The sequence below is a fragment of the Alosa alosa genome, chromosome 4 (genome assembly GCF_017589495.1).
Source record: "Alosa alosa isolate M-15738 ecotype Scorff River chromosome 4, AALO_Geno_1.1, whole genome shotgun sequence".
Taxonomy (NCBI): Eukaryota; Metazoa; Chordata; class Actinopteri; order Clupeiformes; family Clupeidae; genus Alosa; species Alosa alosa.
The window spans coordinates 15,027,120-15,047,393 of NC_063192.1; the positions used below are offsets into that span (position 1 = coordinate 15,027,120).

General features: G+C 48.1%; 1 protein-coding gene across 2 annotated transcripts in view; it reads left to right on the top strand.

The window, feature by feature from the left end:
* The window catches only part of plxna3 (plexin A3), a 124,455-nt gene that overhangs the window by 62,517 nt on the left and 41,664 nt on the right, over nucleotides 1-20,274 (top strand). For both annotated transcript variants that reach the window (XM_048240860.1, XM_048240859.1), the window contains exons 7-9: nucleotides 345-501; nucleotides 1,449-1,548; nucleotides 6,019-6,133. In XM_048240860.1, the coding sequence (XP_048096817.1) occupies nucleotides 345-501; nucleotides 1,449-1,548; nucleotides 6,019-6,133 (372 nt within the window). The remainder of the gene's footprint in view (nucleotides 1-344; nucleotides 502-1,448; nucleotides 1,549-6,018; nucleotides 6,134-20,274) is intronic.

Sequence of the window (20,274 nt, forward strand, 5' to 3'; positions counted from 1 at the left end):
TGGGAGGCGGGTGGGACAAACCTACACCATTCAGCATGGCTGCTATTACGTTGTGCAGGCCCTATGGGACTAAGATGGATATGTTAATCAACATACATCATGTAGACACACATTCAGATTCCAGTCTTTCTTTCTGTTTGTCTATCTGTCTCTACCTACTCCATTTCTGGGTATCTGGGGCGTCTGTCTACTTACATACATGTCTGTGCATACTGTGTACTGTGCAAAGGTACAGATGTTTACATGCAGCTTTATCTGCATATAGATATGTCTGTCACACAGGCATATGTATGAAATGTGCACATATGTTTACATTTGTGTGTGTGTGTGTGTGTGTGTCTCAGGTGAGTGTGCGGGTGGTGAACGTGCCCAGTCTGTCGGCTGGGGTCACCTGTGTGTTTGAGGACCTGTCAGAGAGTCAGGGAGAGGTGCTCTCTAAGGGCCAGGTGCTCTGCATGTCACCCTCTCTGCGGGACCTGCCGGCACTCACCCAAGGCTACGGTAAGGAGGACGCTTTTTAAGTTTCGTATCGCATGGAAGTGCTTTACAGGGATAACGAAACATAAGGAGAGAAATGAGGAGAACAGGAAGAAAGTGTAGAATGAGGGGGAAGTGGGATTTTTTTCCTCATCAATGGATGGTCACTTGTTTATAAATAGAAGCTACACACTACGCACATATTAGGTCTTCATTAGATGAACGTGGGGCAGTAGAGTAGAGAAGAGTGGCTGGTTCCCAATTGATATGTTTTTATGTGAAGAACACTAATAGCATGCTAATAGCATGTTTTCAGCATCTGAAAAATACATACTTTTTCAACTTGTAAAAAGAAAAAAACATTACTTTCCTTTCTGTGAACATCACATCCATGGTAATGTGTTTGAAACTACTTATTCGAGTTCCAATTTCTTTTTTCTTTATTTTCTTTTTTGAAGCTTCTGGTACCATCACAAATGCACTGATGGTAACCTTTAAAGCACACGGGGCTTATTATTTCCATTAATGACAATTACGGCTGGTCCGAATAGAAATATTATGCCAATTATCTGGAGGAGAGGCACACAAGTATAATTGGCCATCGCAGAAATGTAGGCATTAGCTAGGCGAAAATGAAAGCGAGCAGGCAGGTTTGGGAGAGTAAGTGCATTCCTCTCGCGAACGGAAGAGGAGAGGAGCGGAGAGGGAGATGCACAGTGGCGTAGCCATCAGGGGGGGTAATCAGCGTAGCCGTTATTGAGTTTGGACTGGAAGAGGGGAGTAATCATAGCCTAAGTAAAGGGGGGGGGGGGGCAGTGGACTTCCAAAAAGGCTTCTCACAGCAGGAGAGGAGTGCTCACTTCCCCTCTTCCCGTTCTCTTTCTCGCTCTCGCTATTTCTCCCGGTCTCTGCTTCTTAGACGCAGCTCACTTTCTGAGTGTCTCTCTTTTTTTCATGTTTTACCCCCGCAGGTGACAAGCGTGTGGTCAACCTGTCACTCAAGTCCAAGGAGAGCGGCCACACATTCATCACCACCGAATTTGTCTTCTACAATTGCAGCGTGCTCCAGTCGTAAGTGTTCCACTTACTTTTCTCCCTATGAACCTTTTGGAAATGTTGTCTGCACGACTGGAATGGTGCCATAAGGGACCTTTTCTGGGGGCTCGGTGGCGTACTGTACTTCCTTATAAAGAGGTTCTCCTCCTCTTACTCTGAAATGCTTCCAAGAATGGCCTGAAGTTGCAGCAACACTGTATAGTCTTGTTTTTGATACCTTGACCTGTGGAGGCTGTATTAGCATTCTGTCATTATTTATTTTGTGGAGATAGAGATATTATTTGTAGTGATGATTAAATATGTTTTATGAATATGTATGAGGATTATTGTGCAATCCATGTCACTTTTCTAGGATACAAAACATGAAAAATATTTGGAGTAATAGGAATGCACAAATATGTGTACGTGTATACACAATCCAAATAATTCAAACCACACACACGCACACACACACACACAGTAAAACAGATCTGCCTAAGGTCCCTAATTGCCATCTCAAATGGGGAGCCAACTCCATCCCAAGCCAAGGTGTTCATATTGTAAAATCATGATAATGGAAGATGGCTATCTCTGTGGGTGCTGGATGATTTATTTATTTATTTTTATTTATTTGTTTGTCTATTTATTTATTTGGCACTGCTGCACGAGCTGCGAGCTGCACTGTCTCCTATCCTGGCCACAAACAGCAGCAACAGCGGCAGCAGCCATATGTAGGGCAGTGGTCCAAACCACAACTGCACTCTCAGGCCGGCCAGAACAATGGCTCCCCTGCACCGGTTCCCATCGCTCCCCCCAGCTGACCACACGGGCTCCGCGAGCGGCGGTCCGTTTTCCAAAAGCATAGTTGCTTACTATGATAGCAACTACCTTGGTAGTGTCACTGGCAAATGTGAGTCCGTAAATTTGACTTACGCATGTACAAACACTTAAGCTTCAGATTGTCACATATCACGTTTTTAATTTTGGAAAATGAAAAAATAAAAGCATATTTGTTACTAAAATGTGACCGAAATACGACCGAATATCAAAAACATATTTTTTTGTATTGTTAATGTATCAGTAACGTGTGACTCAGTTTCTGCCAACTCAGATTGGCAGTGATGCTACTACGGAGGATACATGGTAGTTAGCAACTGTGCTTTTGGGAAACACACACCTGAACCAGAAGGGAACCTGAGTGGGAGCGAAACCTGCAGGCCGGACGCTCAGGAGCTCTGGCCTCTACCCGCTCTCTCTCTCTCTCTCTCTCTTTCTTTCTCTAGCCCTTTGGGTTCCCACCATATGTGTTAATTTGCACTGCAGTTAGCCGGGGCTGGGGGGCCGAGTCAGTGGCGTGGGTGTAGCTGCCTGTATCACTTTACTTAGCTACCATCACTGCCATGTGGCTCAGTCAGCAGAGAAAGACTACATCTCCTAGCTGGAGTGAACACACTATTACATATTGTGTGTGTGTGTGTGTGTGTGAGGTGTGTTTCTGACCCGCGCATGACTGAAACTGTGCCAAATGAGTCTCCATGTGTCAAGATTAGCATCGTTACGACATAAAGAAAATGTGAATTCATCAAAGGAGGAGAAGAAAAGGCAAAGGCGAGGAATCAGAGAACATTAGATTTGGCAAAGTCAGTCACACAGCAACCCTTCACACATGCGTTAAATACAATTCGTTCCCCTGGCTAAAAACCTTACATGGGTGTTTTTTCCCTCCTTTTGTGTGTTTTTCTTTTTACATTTTAGAAGGAATAAAATTGCCTTGCTTGTCGGCTGGCAGCAACGCGTGCGCAACAATCAATTCTCCGGCGAATGAGAGAAAGAGAGAGAATGAGGGAGGGAGCCCAGGCAGGGTAATGCATGCAGGGGCTGGTTGGTTCGCTCGCTCGCTCGCTCCCTCGTTCTGCCTGCCAGTTGCCATGGCAACCCTCCCCGGTTGCCGGCGGAGGCCTAGCCTACCTTGCCAGAGTGCGGCCTGCCTGAAGCCTGTGCCAGATTTCCTGTTTTCACAAAAGCCCTGTGGGAACATTTAGCCCTCGAATTGTTTCCCTCTCTGCCGTGGCTCGGGGACAGCACTCACTCACCCTCACCTCTTCTCTGCCCCTCCGAACCCCCCCACCCCCCCCACACACACACACACACACACACACACACACACACACACACACACACACACACACACCAGCCATCCTCAACCCTGCGAGCACAGCCCCGCTTTATGTTGCTTTTTCTTTCCTGTCTTTTTTTCATTCTTCAGCCTGAGGGTTATGTGACTGCCCCCCTTCCCTTTTTTTCATCCTCCGGGATAATAGCCACCTGTGAGAGGCGCGGAGCAAAAGCTCTCAAGCTCTCAAGAAAAGGAGCTGTTGAATATACATATTTTACCAACCAAAAAAAGACACAAAAAGTTTTTTGGGGAGGACTTTTTTCTTCTTCTCTCTTACCCCCTCCGCTCCTTCAACTACAACCCATTTTGTGTCCCTCTCAAGTCCTGCTGTGAAAGGGTTTATATAAAATCTTGCCAGCTCCCCTCTTCCCTTGTTGGCATATCTCTCTCGGATTCATCTCTCCCGAGTTCATTTTAGTCACTGCCAATCGCTCTCCGTTGTACGCTGATTTTTTCCCCTTAAGTGTCGGAGTGGAAAGTCGCTTGTTGTGCCCTATTTTTATTTCGATCTGAGCTCAGCAGAGTCCCTCTTTCTTCCCGTGCCAGTGGGGCAACATGGTACCAGCCCGTGCCCAGAGTGCCACCAGCGTGCCAGGCTTGTCCCGCCGATTCCCGCCGCCCCTGGCGGTGACGCGGCCGTTTAAAGATCCTCGCTTCGGACGTCAGCGCTCCCCCGTTAGTCGGCTCTTTGGCCGGGCAGCTCGGCACACCCGCGGCTGAAATGAAAGCAAAGTGAATTGATGGGGGTGTATACCCCTGACGCAGCATATTGCATATTTCAGCCGGGGACTTGCAGATGTGAGAGCAGTATTTACAGCACGGGGGCACTGGGCTGCTGCTGCTGAATCAACGCACAACACACAGCTCTGCCATTTTTGCATGTGTGTGTGTGTGTGTGTGTGTGTGTTGTCTGCGTGTGTATGCACAGACTGTATGTTTGTGTGTGTTTGTGCGTGCGTACGTGTGTGTGTGTGTGTGTGAAATACTATGTCTGTGAAAGATGAAAGATGTGAGTAAAAGAGAGCAACTGAGTTTGAGAGAGGGAAAGAGAGAAATAGAGTGTGTATGTGTGTATTTCCCTTTAGCTGAAGGAAGGAAAAATTAATGAGGTACCAGTGTTAAGAGAGTGTAGACGGAGAGAGAGGGTGGTGGGAGAATGATTATGCTCATGGCTCGTAGTGCTGTGGAGTGCAGCTGAATGGCCCTAGCATGCTATGGTGATCCTTTTGGCCGTGCACGCGGACCAGATATTTTGAGGTGGGAAGGTCGGGTGGAGGGACGGCGCTGAGAAGTGGGAGCAAGAGATCGCTGGCAGACTGACTGTGGCCCCAGACATCATTGACAAATGCCCCCCTCTTTTCAATTCTTAAGGAGCGGGTGCACAGCGAGCAACACCACCAAATATCCTCAATCTTTTACCCGACAGGATGAGGAGAATGAGAGCAAGAGAGAGATAGAGAGATAGTGAGAGAGAGAGAGAGCGGGAGAGAAATAGGAGAGAGGGAGAGAGAGAGAGAGGCAGGTTTCACGGAGCTGTGTGGAGATTATACAGTGCGGCACAGCTTAAGGTGCGGATGTGTTCGGACTGCTGAGAGCCCTCCAAAGGGGATTTTTGAACTGTGTCTCGGGGGGGGTGGGGAGGATATGATTAGTATGGGACAAAGTATACGCTCCTCACACGGTGCTCCCCTGTGCCCTGAATGCAGCTATGGACTGGGAGAGCGCGCAGGAGCAGAGAGAGGCAGGAGTGGAGAGGAATCCAGAAGGGGCGGGGGGGGTTGGTGGAGTGGGGGCCAGGGTCAGCCTGCGATTAAACGAGGGATGAAATATCTCCTCTCGCTCCGCCGTTTATCTCGCTCATTCACGCAGCTTGCCGTCCCCCGGACCACAGGTGTGTTGTGTTTATGCCGCTCCGCAGGTGAGGGCTGTCTAATTGGGCCTGTTAGGGATATTTTTCTTTTTGTCTTTTTTTATTTTATTTTTAAATCCTAAGTGGTGTTTTTTCTTTTGTCCAGTACTCAATTATGGCCTAATTGGAAGGCAGCTTAAATGTTTCAGGCTGACGGGGCTCTTAATTGTGCGTGTCTTTGTTTCCACCCGGCTGAAAAGATGTCTGCCGCATACTGACCACTGAGAGCTCGAGCAGACATGAGCCGGCAAGCACACACGCGGAGTGCATCATGCTGTGGAAGCCAGCTGTGTGGATGTCTGTCCTAACTCTGTCCTTTTGCCTTTCTCTCCGATCTCTCTCTCTCTCACTCTCTCTCTCCTCCCCCTCTCTCTCTCTCTCTTCCCCCATTCTTTCTTTCCCTCTTCGCCCTCTCTCTCAGGTGTTCCTCCTGCGTCAGCAGCCCCTTCCCCTGCAACTGGTGCAAGTACCGGCACATCTGCACCAACAACCTGGCAGAGTGCTCTTTCCAGGAAGGGCGAGTCAGCAGTGTGGAGGTAAGGTATCAGAGCCTCTCTCTCTCTCTCTCTCTTTCTTTCTCTCTCTGCCCAGTTGTCGGCTCGCGCTGTGGCAGCAGCAGCAGCGACGGTGGCGGTTGGATCACAAATGACACACTCTCCCTCCCTAGTGGGCGATCATTAGTGTTTAACTAGCAGCGGCCAAAAGTAAAGAAGGAGGTTTGATCTGTGTGGAGCTGGGACGACATTTGGCACACAGCCCCCCGCGCCCGAGGGTGACAGGAAGCGGTGTCAATGGTGCCGTTTGTCCTTGTTGCCCCCCCCCCCCCCTTTCCCTCCCTTTTTTACAGAGAGATTGTGACTGTAGGTCCCAGAGGTGCCCCCAGGCTATGGGGGGCCCCCAACCTGGTCACGGCCCGTTTGAACCTGTAGCTGACAGGCCCTTCCCCTTCACATCTTACACACTACACACTGTGTGTGTGTGTGTGTGTGTGTGTGTGTACCCCCCTCAATCGGCCCTTTCACTCCCCCTGAGGAGCTGGGCATTGTGGCAGACAGTCTTTGGGAGCCTAGCTCTTTGACACTTCTTAGGTTGCTTTCAAGGCAGAACATGGAGCTTTTTGTCAACAAGAACCATAGACATTTTGTGCTGTTCCCCTTTTCAAATGGAAAATTAATTTGACTTGGACGTGTTCTCCTGCATCGTTTCTCAGAAAGGGCATAGAGGCTAATTGGTCACATGCAGGTCATGATATATGTGAGTTAAGCAACGGAAAAGTAATCCCTATTTGCTCAATTTTGCTCATTTACTCAAAAAAAAGTTGCACGTGGTGAACATCTACTTAAGCATATATTTCATGGGACTAGTTTTTAGTCTTTGCATGAGCTGACAAGTTTCCCAAACTCCAGTTAATCTGGCCATTTTTTCAGTGAATCACATAAAGCTGTCCTTCCTGATCAAAGTTAACAATGAGTAACGTTACCATGGGAATGATTATGGTTTCAGGTAATACTCTGTCCATATGATTGCTATTGTCTCGAGGAGCACTTGATAATTCATTGTCAAAGCAAAAGTTTCCTTATTGCTGCTTCATATACAATGCGCTTTAATGGACACATTCTCAGAACTTGTAAAGGAAATAGTAGATTGTTAAAAAGATCCTGACCTTCATTGTTCAGGACATTACTCCTGACTACCCACATGGGAGGAATGTCTGGCATTTTGATGGCGCGCACTTTAAAATCACAGGAAATGTCAGAGGGAACGGCCCCCCAGAATCCATGGTCAAGTCATCTAGGCTTTTACCATCCCCATGTCAAATCATGTCCCCCTCCACGAGTGCTGTTTTTTACCAGTCTGTTATTGGTGGAATGTGCCCATATGTTTGCTGCTGGGTCCTGTTGTTGTTCCCAGCAGATCTCCTCTCCTCCGCCGCCCCACACCATGCAGCACTTCACTACATATTTACATCTCTGTCCCAGCACCTAGTGCGCCCTCTGTCCTCGCTCTCTCTTTATCTCCTTATCTCTCTCTCTCTCTCTTTCTCTCTCTCTCTCTTTCTTTCTCGAGTCTCCGAGCACATCGATTACACACTCAAGTGAGCCTGGGACCAGCTGCATGGCAGTAGCAAGCTGGGCTTTTGCAGTGACGAGACACCACACGCTAAACTCTAGCTCTGGATGTTTGAATGGGTGTTCGGCTCTCTGCTGTTCAGTATGCTGGTTGTTGCACCAAAACAACAAGAACAACCACACACACACACACCAGACACACACAAACACAAACACATACACATGGTAATGATACCCGGCCGGCCACCCACCTGCCTGATCAATTCCCTACCCCCGCTCGCTCTCCTGGTTTAACCTTGGCTGTAACTGCTTTTACGAGTGCAGCGATGTCTCTCGGAGTCTGACTTTTACTAGGAAGTCGTGTTCACCAGGATAGAACCAGCGCAGTAAACCCACACAGGATTCTGCTAAAAGCTATCTCGTTAAAAAAAAGTGAGGGGAAAAAACTTTTTGCTCACAGTTTGCTCTTGACTGGACATAAATGCGGTTGAAATTAAACTGCAATTTCAGTGAAGTGAGAGCCAATGCTTTTAACAATTACCATAGATGAGTTTCCTGTTTCTTCCTGCTGGCACAAACTTCTAATTTCAAAGCTCAGAGCCATAGCTTGGCAAGCAAGAAAATGAAACTCAGCTAAATGCTGACAAAGTTGAGGTTTGTTCAAGTTTATCTTTATTTGAAGTGTGTTACTCTATTCTGATCCAGTGGAAGAAGACAATTCAATAACAGATGGCTGTATTTCTTAAGTCTTGCTGCTCCATGATAACCTCTGGCCCAGTCGGCTTGATGGACTCTCCCGCTAAAAGGGCAGCGGTGGGTCTAAGTAACCACAGCTGTTTGCGGATTAGACACTCTCAGTGTCTGCTGACAGGCTGTCCGCTCCTATCTGGGGTTTTACTGGGAGTTTGTTTTAGAGGAATATTCGGAAGCCGTGTCCTCCCAGCTGATGTGATGCATCTCCCCTGAAAGGAGGTTAATTAAATCTGTAATCTGACCTAGCAGATAATGAGAGATAATGAGACGCCAATGAAGGCAGGGGAATAATTTGACATGTGATTTGGTGTGTGTGTGTGTGTGTGTGTGTGTGTGTGTGTGTGTGTGTGTGTGTGTGTGTGTGTATGGGGCAGAGGTTAGATGGAGGCTTAGGTAAGTTGTGTATACACCGTGCAGGAGTGGCCGCTTGATTAAGTAGCGCAGTGCTTGAGAGCAGGGAGGGGGGTGTGGGAAGGAGGTGGGGTGGGGATGAGGGGTGGCAGCTGTGATGCACCTTGGGAGTTGGAGGAAAACTGACAGACAGTCAGGCCAGAGGAGGAGGGAGGTGAGCATGAGAAGGAGGGAGAGGGGTGGGGGTCGTGAGAAAGAGGGTAAATTATGAGAGAAAGAAGAAAAGCGTCCCCTTTTCTTTCCAGTGTAACAGGGGCTGGGAACAGGCAGCCTTCGGCTTTTGGCACGTTTTAATTTTACACTTAACTGAACATCAAAGAGATGTCTTATCCAGGCTTATCAGACGCAGCCAGCAGCGGGCAAGAGGGATGCACCAGTCACTCTCTCTCTCTCTCTCTCTCTCTCTCTCTCTCTCTCTACCTTTCACTGCTGCCTCATTCTTTCTTCCTCCCTCTCACTTCTCTCTTTTTTTAGTCTCACGCTGCCCTCCCTCCTGTTTTACTCATTCTCACTCACTCCTCATTCACTCTTTTCAGTTGCTCCCTCTCTCTCTCTCTACCTCTCAGTCTCTCCTACTCTTTTCTGACCTTCTCTTTCTCGCTTTTTATTCTCTTTTGGCCCCTCTCAGTGTCTCTCTTCCTTTTTTTCTCCCTCTCAATCCTGCTCCTTTTCTTTGTTTTTGCCCTCCATACCTCTCTTTCTCCTCTCTTTCTCTCTCTCTCTCTCTCTCTCTCTCTCCTCCCTCTCTCCTGCTCCTACCTCTCGTCACATTTTCCTCTTGTCTTTTCTTTTTTCTGTTCATTTCTCTCTTTCTTTATCTGTGTCTTTCTTTCTTTCTCTCTCTCTCTCTCGCTCTCTCTCTTTCTCTCTCTGTCTCATTCTGGTTTCCCGCCCCCAGCATACGGATTGACAATCTCCTTATCTCCCCGCAAAAAGGAATTACTCAGCAAAAACGTGTGACTCATACACACACTGTTGATACTCCAGGGGGAATGGGAGAAAAGCAGGCCAGCACACAGGCTCCTCCGCAGTGCTGTGGATGAAGAACGACTCACACACACACACAAGCACATACTCATGCACACAATCCCGCTCTCACACACTCCCTATTCCCTCTCTCTGCTGATCTCTGCCGTTCACTCTCTCTCTCTCCCTCACACACACACACACGCACACACGCACACACTCCTCATCATCTTCTCTGGATTTGCACACTGGGCTTGGACAAGAGCATTTGAAATGAAGCTCAGAGCTCTGTGTCATGTTCTTTATTTCGTCTCTCTGTACTGATCCGGAGCCAGTTTGACATGGGCCACAATCCACCGCTCTCAGCCTCCCTGCCACCGTGCGTCATGCGTGTGCCGAGGCACCCCAACCACCGCAGTAAGAGCTGAGAGGAGAGGGGAGTGTTTGTGTGTGTGTGTGTGTGTGTGTGTGTGTGTGTGTGTGTGTGTGTGAGGGGGTGTTGTAACGGCAGGGAGAGATTTTCTTTAGGGCTGATCGTTTCCTCAGCGGTCCAAGTTTTTTTTTTTTAAGTGCTGGGAGAGGGATTTAGAGTGTGGAAGCCACTCAGTTTAGAGTGTTGCTGCATGTGAGTGTGTTAGTGTGTGTGCATGAGAGAGTGCATATGTGTAAGCAGCCCAGTCGTGTGTTTGTGTGTGTGCTTTAAATATGGACACTGTATAATAGTGTGTGTGTATGTGTGTCTGTGTGTGTGTGTATGTGCATTTGTGTGTGTGTGATGGACATTGTAGAGTGAGTGTGTATTTACTGTACTGTGTGTGTGTGTGTGTGTGTGTGTGTATAAGATGGACATTGGGACATTGTAGTGAGTGTGTGTGTGTGTGTGTGTATAAGATGGACATTGGGACATTGTAGAGAGTGTGTGTGTGTGTGTGTGTGTGTGTGTGTGTGTGTGTGTGTGTGTATAAGATGGACATTGGGACATTGTAGTGAGTGTGTGTGTGTGTGTGTGTGTGTGTGTGTGTGTGTGTGTGTGTGTGTGTGTGTGTGTGTGTGTGTGTGTGTGTGTGTAAGATGGACATTGGGACATTGTAGAGAGTGTGTGTGTATGTGTCTGTGCGTTTGTACCACTTGTGTCCTTTCAGCAGTGCATCTCCCATGTGAAAGCCCTATTGCCTTGGCCCTGGGTTGAAGAGGTGCTTCAGAAAAACACAGCCCCACTATCCAAAAGACACAGAGTGGAGCTCTCTGTGTGTGTGTGTTTTTGTGTGTATGTGTGTGTGTGTGTGTGTGTGTGTGTGTGTGTGTGTGTGTGTGTGTGTGTGTGTGTGTGCATTTGTGTGTACAGTTGTATACGTGTATGTGTGCGTTTGTGTGTGTACAGTTGTATGTGTTTTTGTGTGACTGTGAGTTTGTGCTTGGAGGAGGGGTTGAGGTCGAGTTGGTGCGTTGGGCTGGAGAGAGGTTCGGGGGTTGTAGGGATGTGCTCCTAGAGAGAAAGAGAGGGAGGAATAGAGAGAAAGGCAGAGAGATAGGAGGGGGTAGAGAGAGAATGAGAGAGAGGGAGGTATATAGAGTGAGGGAGGGGGAGGGAGGAGAGAGAGAGAGAGAGAGCTGAGTCTGAGTCTCCCTCCTCCCCCTGAGTCTGCCTGTGCCACCACTGGCAGCTTCCAGCTGGATAATCCACAGCCCAGCAGCCCCACTCCAGCCCCGCGCCTGTGTGCAGACAGATAGCACGGCATTAGACACACAGAGGGAGAGAAAAGAAGAGAGAGAGGGGGAGAGGCAGACCGCAACTGGGAAAGAGGGAGAGAGAAAGATGGCGGGAACCAGAACAGAGCTGGAGAAGGAGAGAGAGAGAGAGACTAGGACAGAGGATTGAGGGAAAGAGGGAGGGGGAGATAGAGGGATATTGGGCAGGGAGAAAGAGGGGAGATTGAGGAGAAGGGGAAAGATGGGGGGAGAGGGAGCCTTGCAGAGAGAGGGGGGGGGGAGAAGCATAAAAATGAGGGTATAAGGAAAGCGAGAGTGAGGGAAAGAGATGAAGGAAGGGGAGAGATGTAGCAGGAGCTCCCTTCAAACCCCTCAATTTCGAGCCAAGCCAGAAACAGTCACTCTTTCACTCTTTCTCCTCCCTCGCTCCAAAACCAGCAGCACTCTTTTTTTTCTCTCTCTCTCCTCCGCTCTTCCTTTTTGAGAATTGGGGCCATGTGATTTAATACAGACTGACACCCCAATCAGAGTCCAACTCCCGAGCCTCGCCGTGTCTTTATGTCCCTCTCATCCGCCACACAATGACCTTTGAGCGGCCAATTAAAGTGGCCGTTGAGCTGGCCACAGGTCTCGGTGAAGCCAGCGTGAATGGGACCGCCCGTCTGGCACACTAATGGCCTGCCATGATATGGCCTGGTGTAAATTTACCAGACTTATTAAAGCCTATATTTCCTTTAATCCCCCGTCCGTCATGGCATGTCTGTGTGTGTGCCTCTTGCGCGCGCGTGTGGGTGACAGAGAGAGAGAGAGAGAGAGAGAGAGAGAGAAGCCTTGGCCTTGAGACTCAGCGTCGTCTGGAAAAGCCGGCGGGATTTTTGTTTTGTGTAAGCAGGTGTGTGCTCACCTTTAACCTGTAATTAAAGCCCTCCATGGCATTTTTGTAGGGTGCTCAACGGAGCGCGCTCACTGCAGCAACACACATTTTGTGTAGTTTGCTGTCAGTTATGAAATTGTAGCTTCACCAGAAAATAACATTAAATACGAAATGGGTTTTGATTTTAGGCTGTTTTTTAGTCCAGGGGTCTACAGTCTTGGAGGCAGAGCCTGGTATTTGTATTGTGTACCTGCTTTTTTTCAATGCTACATGTCCATGTTGTGTAGTGATGGCTGATGAATTGTCAGTGCTTTTGCTCTGAGTGTTATGGTTGGTCCAGCCATCTCATCAGACAAGCTTGAAGATTTTGGATGCACTGAAAAAGGCAACTTAATCAGTATGTACTCTCATTACAGTGACATTAGGCAGTGGCCACAGTTTGGAAAGAGTATCATATTTAAATTGCACTTACCGAGTGATCACTGTCAGCACAATTTTTAAAGAGTTGATCATATTCACTTTTAAGATGGCAGTTTTAAAGTGGTCAATTTGTTATTGCTTTGTGCAGACAGATGACAAGCAGCAGGCTCCATGCAGATGTGATTGCACAACTCCCCTATCCACTAGTACTGTGGTAATTACACTGTGACTATGGGCAAAGATGAAAGGCAAAAATGTCTGACCAGGACACAACTAAAGTGAAATATTTATGTGGAATCATAATGAGGTTAATCAACTCTGGGCCGTCTACAAATGTTTTGCCAAATCGATGTAGTGCTTCCTGAAGTCATTATAACCACATTCTTTTTTCACTTGAACAGCCTCTTCTCAGAAATAGGTTAAAAGTACACGTGTTATGTATTGGTGAAATACAGAGCTTTGTGGTACAGTAGAGTTTTTTTCTCTGCAGCTTTCTACCTTCTTTAAGAGCTCCCTGATCTTTGCTCGTCTTGTCTCGTCAGATCCCCGCCTGCTGGCCTTGAAGCCTCTGACCTCAGAGCTGAGCTTTTCTGTTCTCCTCTCTTCTCTTGTCTTCTCATCTCGTCTCTTTTCTTCTCTTCTCTCAGTGCTACAGAGCACAAACTCGCAGGGTGCTTTCCCTCTGAATCTGGAACAAGATCTGAAAAGATGCTGAGATTTTGACCAGAGACTTTAGAGGCATTGCTTTTATTTTCTCCCCCCCCGACTCTCTCTCCTTCTCTTCCTGAGCACCCATAATGCACCCTATGCCTCTTCAGTGTAGAGTGAGGAAGAGCGCAACCTTGAACATTTAAGGTTCCCTGTATTCTCTCTGCACAGAACAGTGCTCTAACCCTACGGTCCCACAGGGGACACAGAAGGGAGACACAGGGAGACTCCAGAAACTTGTCGCCAAATGGGCGTTACTTGCTCATAAACAAGGCAGTGCTGGACACGGGTTGACCACACCAGTTGCTTGCTAACATGCTAATGTGAAGTAAGTGGTTGGCACTGGGGATTTTAGATTTAATAGTGCCTCTTTCTGTCCTACTTTTACCAAATATAAGGGCACAAATCCCAAACGTTTGACTTTTATACAGAAATACAGCCATCTATGAGCTTGGATTATTTTTGTCAGGTTGAGTTTCAAGCAAAGTACTTCATGCTTTCTTCACTCAGATTGACCACTTGTCTCTTGTCGCTGTAAAATGGCAACTCTGACACTTTTCCTCCGGCTCCTGTCGCTAGTCTGATACAGGAACTATGTTATGAAAAAGTTATCTGGAAGTCCTTCATGGCTTTGTTCTTAGGCTTCTAAAGGGTCACCTCTTTCAAACAACACATCAGTAGGATGATGCCATCCTTTTTACTGACAACAATGCATTGCTGTCTGTGTGGAGGCTTTGTGAAAGAATATGAGGAAGCGTTTTATCCTTCCAGCAGTCCAGCCCCAGTGCAGGGCTGTGCAGAGCAGGCATGGCCAGAGACAGAGACGGAGTGCGGGCGGCAGCGGTGGCATCGCCGCCACCATCTCCCTTCCTCCCGCGTCGCCAGAGTCATTACTGTGAAGTTAATTACAGCCGGCTGGTCTTTAACCTCGCCGGCGGCCCCTCCCCTCCGCACAGCCCAGAAACGGCTCTCCCGCGCCTCTAATGGCCGCCGAGCGCTCGGAGACACATTTTCATACCGGCCCCCTCACTGTCCCGGCCCGCTGGGAGATCACATCAAAAACGGTGCCCCGCTTTTCTCTCTCCCTCTTCCCTCCTCCTCCCCTCCCTCTCTCTCTCTCTCTCTCTACACTTGCCCCTCTGTTTCTATCTATCTCTCATCCCTCCACACACACACACACATACTGACACACATTCCTCCCTCCAAAACAACACACACACCATCCCCCATCCCACCACACCAGCCCCTAACTCCCTCTTGGCAATGCAGCTCTGTGGGGCGGCCTTTTATTAACGAGCGACGGGGCCGGTAATTAATTACAGGATGAGTGACAGTGGAGCCATTAGCCCAGCAGGAAGCGTGGCAATGCTCCTGGTTTCTCCAGGGTTCTCCGGGCTGGGCAGGGACTAGAGGGAGTGGCGGTGGGTGGTGTTGGGTTGGTGGAGGTTATAGTGAGAGGGGAAGTGCCACGGTGAGCGTCTGTCACCAGCGGGCCATTACAAAGAGGCCCAGGCTGTAGCGCTTCCACCGCATGCCGCCACAGCAGCCAAGCAGAGGGGGCAGAGCTGGCGACTGCCATCAACGCCCATGCTGGGCTCACATGCCCTTTATTCTTTTATCTCTGCTCTATCGCTCCCTCTCTCTCTCACACTCACTCATGCTTTGTCTCTAATCACTCTCTCTCTCTCTACTCTTTCTCTCTTCCCCATTCTCACGCTCTGTCTCTCTTTGTCTACTCATGGTTTCTTTCTCTCTGTTTTTTTTCTCTACACTCTCTTCTTTCTGTCTCTCTCCTCCCCCTCTGTTGCTTTTCCATTTTTTTCAGTGTCCCTCTCTATTTCCCCCAATTGACCTTGCCCTTGCTCCCTCCTGATACTCTCTCTATTCAGTCTGCAACTTTCTGTCTCTCTCTCTCTCTCTCTCTCTCTCTCTCTCTCTCTCTTTCTCTCTCTCTCTCTCTGTCTGTCTCTCTCTCTCTCTCTCTCTCTCTCTCTCTCTCTCTCTCTCTCTCTCTCTCTCTCTCTCTCTCTTTCTCTCTCTCCTATACACACACACACACACAGACACAGACACACACTGTTCTCACCCCATGGCAGTGATAAGCTATCTTTGTTTTTGCATCTCAGGACACTTAGTAAGTTAAACATAGGCTGCCCCCAGCTTCCGGCCAGCGGTGAGATCTGATGTGGGGCCCCTGCAGACTGACTGGCCTGTTGATACGCGCCCCTGAGTGAAAGGAGTCGCGCCTGATCTCTCGCCGCGTCTGCGGGAAGGACTGCAACGCCGGTCTAAATGACATCCGGTGCTCTCTCACTCTCTGCGTCTCCCTGAACTCTCTCATGCCAGACCTCTTTAAGGTCGGCACGGCAGCCACTACGTGCATGTTGCCTTAAAGCTCAGTTTAAACAGGAAGGCAAATGGGGGTTTTTGTATGGTATGTTATGCCAACATGACACAACCAAATTGTTGCAAGGGTGCTATAATTACAATGGAGCTGTTCAAATTTACTCTTGTCATGCAATTTGTGGGGTGTTTATGTACTAATAAAGTAGAGCTTGTGCGCTCACGTACACATAGAAACCATGACTGCTGTAGAAGCTTAATTTGTTCCAGTGAGTGACTATGAGTGTGTGTTTTGTAGTTTTTTTTTTTTTTGGCGAGGGAAGGTGGTGGTAGAAGTTTGGGGGTTAGGGGCTGTTGCTGAAGAGTGAGGGCAGAAAATCTCATGTAGCATTTAATTGGAGCAGTTCCCACATGACACAGAGCTGGATGCCTTCCACTGCAGGGAGAGGGGAGGGAGGGAGGGAGGGAGGGCATTTCATGGATTATGGCACATGCAGACTGGAAATGGGATTAGTGGGGTGGCAGAGATGGAAAGAGAAGAATAGGGACCGCGCAATTCATCGCTGAAGAAATTGTATATGTAAGCAACAGCTCATTTGCCCCTGCTCTCCGCACTGAGAGATTGAAGATTGGCTACTCCGCCTGCGTGTGTGTGTCTGTGTGTGTGTGTGTGTGTGTGTGTGTGTGTGTATGTGTGTGTGTGTGTGTGTGTGAGAGAGAGAGCAGGAGACAGAGTGCTTGTGCACTTGTGCCTGCGTCAAAGCCTGTGTGTTGTTTTTTTCTTCTTCATCTCTGTGCTCCCCACAGGCTCTGGCTTTTAATGTTTCAACAGAGAAAAGTGCTTAGCTGTTTGATAACTGGGATATGCACAATAAGGTTAATGGCAACCCTGTCAACAGGCTGTAAACTGCCTGCCCTGGCCTAATGGGGTGCTAATCTGCATTAGAGAAAGGGTCCACCCGGGGAAAACATCCAGCTGCTGCAGAAACTATTCAGTTACAACTGGAGGTGGGACTCCTCTTCCTCCTCCTCCCTCTGATCTTCATCACCCCTTCCGCCCCCTCAACTCGCTCCTTGCAATGCCTGGCGTTGCCAAGGTCTGTCCCTCGTAAGACCTGCTGTGGCCATGACGAAGCACAGTGGCTCACCTTGCCTCCCAAAGCCTGAGGCTGCTCGGAGCTCCTGATCTTAAGCGATGCCCTTACAGCCCTCGAAATGGAGCACGTGTGCGCTTATTACCCTGATGGAGTTGACCTCCAGCCTGGTTCTGTAGTCGACTTGGCTCGGCCCGCCGACCTCTAAGCCCGCTGACGACACTGTGTTTATCTGTTGCTTGTGTAATTCATAATTAAGGGCTGATTAAGTGCGCTTAATGAAAACAAGCAGATGGAATTAAGTGGAGGGGGGAGCTCGAGGGGCTGCCGGTGCTAGGGTGCCATTGTATTACATTTCCCAGGAATGCAGATGCCGTGGATTGATGGGAGATTTGTGTTAACCCCCTTTCCTTGCTTTGCTTTGGAAGGGAGGAAGGAGAGAGGTGGCTTCCTGTCTTTTCTATACAAGCAGACTGGCTGTCAAAGACCTCGGAAGGTTGACGTCGGAAGTTCTTATATTTGGGTTCGGACCATTTAGTGTACCGCCTTTAAACAGCATGAGCTTTCTGCCATCTTATTATTGTAATTAGTAGATTATCGAAATCCTCATGATTATGGTGATTATTTATGGTAATGTTTTCCCAACACATCTAATATAAGCACGATGCTGCAAGAGAGTAGCTGCTGTGCACGTCTCACTGATGTCTGGTTTGAAGAAATCAATAGACATTTTATGTTTGCAGTAGTTTTATGTTTTATGGTGGAGATGTAGACCACTGCAGTTTATAAAAAATCTGAAATTGTGTGAACCCAGCAAAGCCATTTTATAACATTTTTACATTTAGATACTAAATTCCCTGAATAGTGATGTTAATGGGTAGCCTGACGAGCCATACCCACATCAAGATGTAGGGTCTGGGAACTATCCATTGGCACTGCTCACGAGAGGCGGGATAAACGGTTGTCTTTCAAATTTCCTCTGCACGTGATACAGCTCATGAGTCCCATGCATTTTCCCACCAGCGGAGCTAGTTGACTAGTTCATCAAACTTTTGCCAAATTAAAAAAAGCTTGACTCCAGTCGCGATTCGTCTGTTGTCAGCAACAGCATCCATCTTCTTTGTTTTCAAGTAGCAGGGAATTCACGTGGAACCGTCGCCAACTCTATACACGATGTGATTGGCCTGATAGAAGTTTCATTTTTCCAGCTCGCAAGCCAACGGAGAGTTGCTTAACTACCCTGGCTGCAAATTAAATTTGCTGCCGCTAGGGTGTGTCTAGATTTCTAGGCTAGTTAATGGGCACTTGTGAATGAGACTGTTATTTGTCAATATCCTGAAAATTATTGGACGTATTATTATGTGCGTGTTGCAGACAGTCAGCGTTTTAGATCATTGCTCTTGTTGCTCTTGTAACTATGTTAGAATGTTAGTGGAACAGTTCATCACTATCAAGTTAAAGCAGTTTTCATCCTTTTCAGCTTTGCTAGAATCAGGGTGAGTGGAGTGGACAATGGCTCTTATGAGAGAACGTGCACCAGTAATGAAATCCTCAATTAAAAAGTACAGCTTTTTATAGCTATGGAATCTGTAAACTGATGCCCTGTGTCAAATCTCAGCCTGGAGTTTGATGAAAAGCCCTCACGAGTCCATTACCTGGGCTGTCGCACCGATGTTACGTTTCTGAGAGCTCATTGGGTCGCATGTGCTGGAGTGCTTTGTGGACTTTAGAGTTTCCATCCATCTCTCTCTCTCACTCTTTTTCTCTCTCTCTCTCTCTCTCACACACACAGACACACTCATACAGACACACATACACTCATACACTTACAGTCCACTCCAAAGACTGTGTCCAGGGAGACATTAGATATATATATATATATATATATATGGGGCTTATTCCGACACTATCCGTGTGTTTCCAGAGTTTTTGAGCGGCTGTATTTCTTGTAACGTGTGTGTTTTTCTGGGCGTGTGTGTGTGGTGTATTATGAGCTCCATACGGAGGACCAACATGAACACACCACTCAGAGACCTGGGGAGCACAACACAAATGTAATGAGATTGTTCGATATCACACAGGCAGTCGCCGGGTTCTTCATTAATTTAAACCCCTGACTCTTTTTTTTCCTAATCAGCATTTAGATTGACCTCCATTAAAAACCCTAAGTGATGTATGATCTGAGCGTTTTGTTCGGGAACCCTCCGAATCCGCTGGGACCCATTTATCATGGAAGGAGCGAGTGGGGGTGGTGGCCAGGCTAACTAGCGACAGCGTTTCCACTGTCATCTCACTCCTGCTCCTGGCTGCTGGCTTATTTAATGGAGTTGATGAATCAGATTCATATTGCGGCATGACTGCATTCCTTCTCTGCCCGCTTGCCCGCCCGCCCGCCCGCCCGCCCGCCCGCCCCACAGCCCCCATCCTCCACATCCACCAGCAGAAAAACACCAGCCACCACCACCTGAGCCACCCACCAAGACATGGGCGCAATCCCCCCCTCCATGCACACACCCACCCCCACCTCTCATTTCTCATAGCCTAAATATGAAAATGAGATTTATCGACGCACCGATGCACACAAAACCCTTACAAATCAGCCGCCAGCGGTGAGATTTATGGGCCTGGTGCAGGGTGCGGGAGTTGCATCATTGTTAGATGGGCTCGCGCTCAGCTTGCTCTCCCTCGCCGTCCACGGACAGAAGGCGCGGCTGTCACCGCTGATTTACGTTTTCTGCACGGGCAAATCGCTTTTACGGCCTCCTTGATTATTGTTGGATGTTAAATAGATAACAGATCGTACTAAATATCCCTTTCGTGCACAGCTGGGGTTGAAAGAATCACCCAAGATCACAACCCCCTCTCTACATCTACATCCACAGTTGCATATCCTTTCTCCTGCTTCTGTAACCCCCAACACACACACACACACACACACACACACTTTTTTGTCACTGTGGTGAATCCTCCATGCATTACTTCCAGTGTTGTCGATAGGATTGCCTTTTGATGAATGCTCCGATCCATCTCTGGACAGGGGACGTGTAATCACTTCACTAACATGGGCAGACGTGCAGGACTAAGGAAGATATTAATTTCCCGCTTCATCAGTGAGATTTTGCAGAGAAACCTGTGGCTCGTAAAAAGTGGGAGATGGATCCAACAGCTGTGTAATGGGGATTTTTAACCTCTGTTTGAGCTTTTTGGTTTCCAGCAATTCCGCCTTTTAATGGTCCTCCCCTCCACGATATCTCCCCTATCTGGCTCCTCGTGTACTGAATCGGTGCTCTTGTTTGTTTGGGGAAAGTTCCCCTTAAATGGATATATTA